The 5,666-nt window shown below is 42.0% G+C and overlaps 1 protein-coding gene across 2 annotated transcripts in view; it reads right to left on the bottom strand.

Annotated features, from left to right (window-relative positions):
* The window catches only part of abcg4a (ATP-binding cassette, sub-family G (WHITE), member 4a), a 144,014-nt gene extending 138,997 nt beyond the window's left edge, over positions 1–5,017 (bottom strand). Inside the window, exon 1 of one of the 2 annotated variants that reach the window (XM_043676571.1) lies at positions 4,606–5,017. In XM_043676571.1, the coding sequence (XP_043532506.1) occupies positions 4,606–4,650 (45 nt within the window). In that variant the 5' untranslated portion in view covers positions 4,651–5,017. The remainder of the gene's footprint in view (positions 1–4,605) is intronic. The other variant, XM_043676572.1, reaches the window with a different exon arrangement.
* Positions 5,018–5,666: the final 649 nt, after the last annotated feature.

The following is a 5,666-nucleotide window of genomic DNA, read 5'->3' as shown; positions in this document are numbered from 1 at the left end:
CCTCTAGGAATTCTCTGGCATGTCTTTGCTTAGCCTGTCCCAGGATAGATGTATTGTCCCAGTCGAATTGGTGTTTTTTTTTCATCCATGTGTAGGGCTACGAGGCCTGGCACTCCAAGCACAACACCATAAACAAATACATAGATCTAGATGCCATCTATCAACCCCTCAGAAAACGAACAGGAAATGACATCACCACAAACCCCAGGAACCCCATCCAGGAGAAAGATATAAATAGAAAGCAGGAGACAAAAACTTCGCTTCACTTGGAGGTCGCCACTGATGATGTTACCTAGCCAGGTAATGAAACATCTGGATATCAAACCTACAGCTCAGCGAGCAAACCTACACCCCGTAATTATGTTTGATATAGGAACACAACAGTCAATCTGAGCATTTTTAAGTTCCTACAAACAACAACATGACGATGACCAGATAATTATCTTTAAAGTAATGGTGAGTGAGGGATATATGTTGACCAGCCCACTGGATTTAACTCCGTTTCTCTTAAGTGATGCCTTCCTATTTTCTGAGAAAGTAGATGGTAATCTTGCTTAATAGCTCATCAAAAGGACTGTACCTTTTGAGAACTGAGGCACAGATATGATTGAAATGGCTGTGGAACATAGGAACAGGAGCAGGTTATTCATCCTCTTGACTCTGTTCTGCTGTTCAATGAGACCATGGCTGATGTTTAGCGGAACTCCATAGGCCGTTGGCCCTAATCCTTAATGACTTTGCTTAAACAAAAACGTATCGATTTCAGATTTAAAATTAATATCAGATCCAGCATCAACTGCCATTTGTGGAAAAGAGTTCCAAACATCTCCCCCCCTGTGTGTGTGGAAGTACTTCCTAATGTCTCTCCTGAACACTCTGTCCCAATTCTCAGACTATGCTCCTAGTTCTAGAATTCGCAACCAGTGGAAATGATTTATCTCCCCTGTCTTTTCCTGTTAACAACTTGAAGACTTCGATCAAATCATCCCTTTACCTTTCAAACTTTAGAAAAAAAAAGTCTAATTTGTGTAATGTCTTCTCATAACCCCATGAAGTCCAGGTATCATTCTTGTAAATCTATGGCATAACTCCCTCCAAGGCCAATCTATTCTGCCTAAGGTGTAGTGCTCAGATCTGCTCACAGTACTCCATGTGGTATTTAACCAAGATTTTGTATAAATCCAGCACAACCTCCACATCCATGTGCTCCAAATCTGGATATAAAGGCCAGCATTTCATTAATTTTTTTGTTCGCTTTCTGCACCTGTTCATGACATTTTAAAGATCTCTGCACCCCAACCACTTTGGTCATTCATTGTATTTAACTCCAAACTATCTCGGTAGTGCCTTGATCTATCCTTCATTGGTCAAAAATGGATAACCTCACACAGCTTACACCGAACTCCATCTGCCACTGCTTTGCCCATTTACTTAGTCTATCAAAAACCCCTTGAAATTGCATAGCATCTATGGCATCTGCATGGTCTACAATGCTGCCTAACATTGTGTCATCAGCAATTAGGATGAGGCAAGATGCAGGAGGAATTTTAATCAAGATGGAGCTTGCCAATTATGAATCACCACCTTAAGGAGACGAAGGGAAAAAAACTTGGCACTGAAGAGCTCGTTGACCTCACCGTTATTGTATATACAAAGTTGATCAAAACTAATTTAATTGACTGGGTCCATTTACAAACAGCTGTACTAAAATAAATTTACAGTCAACAAATGCAAAGGAACAAAGACAGAGCAACAGGATTTCTTCAGATTCTCAACAGAGGAAGCTGCAGGAAGGAGCTATGTAAACAACTAAAGGAGAAAATAAACAAAACTGTGAGTCTAATTACAGAATGTAAACATTGAAACAACAAAAATAACCTACAAAGAATATTTCAATTTTTTTTAAACTGCTGATACATAATTCTAATCAAAACCTAATTAGTTGAAAATATCTCACCACTGTTGGGATTAATGCTACTGATCTGTCATGCAATGGTGAGGCAATACATTTGTACTACATTGCTAAGAGAGGGTTGACATCATCTGATGCCCATTATTGTCTGAATATAACACCTCTGCTCTGCAGAGAGGGAGGCAATGGACACTGTCATGACCAATGGTCTGAACTCTGAAGCAGTGTGGACATTATGTTGGAATTGCAAGATGGAGAGAGAGCGCGAGAGAGCAAGAGAGCGGGAGAGAATCCATGGATTGTCACACCATTGGCTATTCAGGGAACTTTCAACTAACAACTCCTTCAAATGGGGGAATTCAAAACAGACCAGACTGTGATGTTATGACTACAATGATAATGAGGTGCAGATGATCCCTACTCAACTGCAAGCTGATAATGTATCAAGCTGCAGATATTTTGGTATATATACCTTCAAACAATACACAAGGACAGGGTTTTAAAAAGTCAGTCTTTGAACATTTTTGTGTACCTGTCCAGGTTTAAGTGTTAGTATGCTGTGAAGGTCACTGTTATTGAAGAACTATCCCCTAGTCACCTCTGCATTGCAGGTAAAGACAATCTCCTACTCTGAGCACCAGAAGGCAGCAGCTAGCATCCACATAAAAGGAAAACCAGGCAACAAAAGGTCCTTCTCTCACCCCGAATTCTGGAAACCGATCACAGTCAAAAGAAATCAAAACTACAGTCCCTCAACCTGTCTGCAAAACTGAGGACTGTGAAACTGGCTGTTCAACTGTCAATGTCAACTTTAGCTGGCAACTCTTCATCAGAACAGGATTTCAGGACCAACACAAAATTTGTTCTCTCTCAGGGGTTGTTCACTTGTGGAATTCACAGCCCCAGAGAGCAGTAGAAGCTGGGTCATTTCAAGAAAGATGTAGCTTTATTTCTTTAGGATTAAAGGGACCTAAGGATATGGGGAGAAAGTAGGAACAGGGGACTGAACAGGATGATTGGCTGTGATTACATGGAAGGTGGAGCAGGCTGAAAGGGCCTACTCCTACTTTTACATTCTATGCTTTTATGTTTCAATAATTATACTTAAGACTGCGATAGTCAGATTTTTGATGGAGGCAGACAAGGAAATTAACTTGAAACTACAAACAGATCAGCCATGATTTTATTGAATGGCAGACCTGGGTCAAGGGACCAAATAGTCCACATGTGCTTGCAATTCCAATGATCTTCTGCAGTACTCTCTCAGTAGCAAGTGAGGACTGCAGATGCTGGAGCATCTGCTGGAGCACCTCAGTAGCACACTGGAACATCGGCCGAGATTGCTTGAACACCAGTCTCCAGAGTAGAATTTCAATCCTAACTTTCTGACTCAGACTGGGCCACAGCTGACACTGTAAGAGGAGTGTTCAAAAATGTCTAAATGCCAACCTGAGGCTGCCTCCTTATTATGAAGCGCACCAAGACCGGTTTGTATCCATTCAATGCTATGAAATAAGTCAGTTTTTCAGCAAAGTGAAGGGGAACCATAACCCTTGCTCCAAAATCTATCACAATTCACCCCCTCCCTTTGGACTGTGCGGGGACTCAGTGGTTAGCACTGCTGCCTCACAGTACCAGGGACCCGGGTTCGATTCCACCCTGAGGCGACTGTCAGTGTGGAGTTTGCACATTATCTGTGTTTGTTTGCTCCAGTTTCCTCCCACAAAAATGGTGCAATGGCCACGTTAAATTGCCCATAGTGTCCAAGGATGTGCAGGTTAGGTGGATTAGCCATGCTAGATTGCCCACGGTGTCCAGAGATGTGCAGGCTAGCTAGATTAGCTGGGGGAAATGCAGAGATGGGTGGGATGCTCTTCTGGGGAGTCGGTGTCGATTCGATGGGACGAATAACCTGGAGATTCTGATTCAAGTTTGTACTTGTTTCTGGGCAAACTGCAGGGGAAGAGGTGTGTGTGTGTGTGTGTGTGTGTGTGTAAGAAAGACAAATAGATTTTTAAATGGAACACAAAAACGCGACCTGATATAAATCGAAAGTTGCTGATGCTGTGGTCGAGGACCGAATGGTTGAAACCGCGCTGAATCTGGGCAGGACTTGCTTTAATGATGTTGCCTTGCACTCAGTACAAGCGATGCTGATAGGAGCTCCGCACTTCTCTCTGCAGTTTCGGAATTCACTGCAGACTCCGGGGTTACTCTCGGTCAAAAAACTTCGGGGTTACTCTCGGTCACAAGCCATCAGCAACCAATTTTTAATCCCCAGCGGACAGGGGCTCAATATATTGATCCTTTGGGTGGGAAAGAGGGGAACTGAACAACGAATCCAAGATTTTTTTAAAAAAATTGTATTAATTCTGTGCAATCACCAAAGTGTGTTAAACATGGATTGTTCTTACAATTGAAATGCACATTGTACAGGTTAAATGCTTTCAGAATATTGCAACTGGAACACCGCCAGTAAATCTACTTTGTAGATTTGTAGATTTACTGCAGGGGAAGAGATGTAGATTTACACGCATATGACAGACACTTAATTCCCGTTATAAATAATAAATGGAACAATAGGTCTCGCCCACAATTTTAATGTATGCTTCGAGATAACATTTGCGATCTTTGCAGTCTTAAAATGACGACAACATCTGCATCAAATGCACATAAAATATCACAGACTGTACCTTGCGACTGGGGGATAAAGCCGAGATAAAACAGGAGGAAGCCATGCAGGTTACTGTGCGTTTTCCAGGCACATCCAAGGTCTTATCTTGCTGTATCTGTCTCTTTAGTTCTGAGATGATGTAAAGGTCCTTTTTTTTTACAAACTTTGTTAGCCACTTGCCAAATTATCTTGCTTTTAATACCTCAGAATGTTGAGAGAAGGGTCGCACGCGTCCTGGTGATGGGTTTCAGAGAGAACAATTTGCAGCCCATTGTTTCACGGGCAATGAAACTGCTTCTCTCCGCCTCTGCTCAGGTGCAACTCAGCTCTGTACCGTTTCCCTTCGCTCCAGTTAGTGGTGCTGGAAGAGCACAGCAGTTCAGGCAGCATCCGAGGAGCAGGAAAATTTACTCAGTTTTCTTCCTTGTTCAGTGCAAGGCGTTGACTCCTGCTGAGCCACACCCCCCACCCCGTCTTCCCCCCTTCTGCTCCCTTATTTCACTAAAATGTCTATTTGACTGCAGATTGCATCGTTCCTGAGCTAACCCACCCAAAGCACAGCACCTCTTATCTTGCTCTTTAGAATATGTAGCCAATGTGACACTGACACTAATATGGTTGTTACTGGCTTCGCAAACAGACAACTTATATCCTTATTAGTCCAGAGAAAGTGAGTTCAAGCAATTAATTTGGTTTATTCTTTCTTTAAATTGTAAAGGTGATGAATAGTTTGTCATAAAATAACAGGTTTAATTCGTGTGTTTTGAGAAGTTTACTTGTCATCCTTATCTGATGACTCAGATTCCAAAATCTACAATAACAGCAAAATGTTCCAAATGCTGGAGATCTGAAAGGTTTTTTTTAAGAAAGAACAAGAAGTGCTAGAGAAACTCAGCAGGCTCTCAGTGTATGTGGAGAGAGAAAAACAGAGTTAGTCTTTCACTTCCACTGAGGGGAAAGTGAGGACTGCAAATGCTGGATCTCTTTCACTTCCAATGACTCTTGTGTGAAGATCCATATGACTACTCCTATGAGTCGTGTTGGAAGTGAAATGTTAACTGTTTCTCTTTTTATCGATGT

The sequence above is a fragment of the Chiloscyllium plagiosum genome, chromosome 35 (genome assembly GCF_004010195.1).
Source record: "Chiloscyllium plagiosum isolate BGI_BamShark_2017 chromosome 35, ASM401019v2, whole genome shotgun sequence".
Lineage (NCBI taxonomy): Eukaryota > Metazoa > Chordata > Chondrichthyes > Orectolobiformes > Hemiscylliidae > Chiloscyllium > Chiloscyllium plagiosum.
This window is presented reverse-complemented; position numbering and strand designations above follow the sequence as displayed.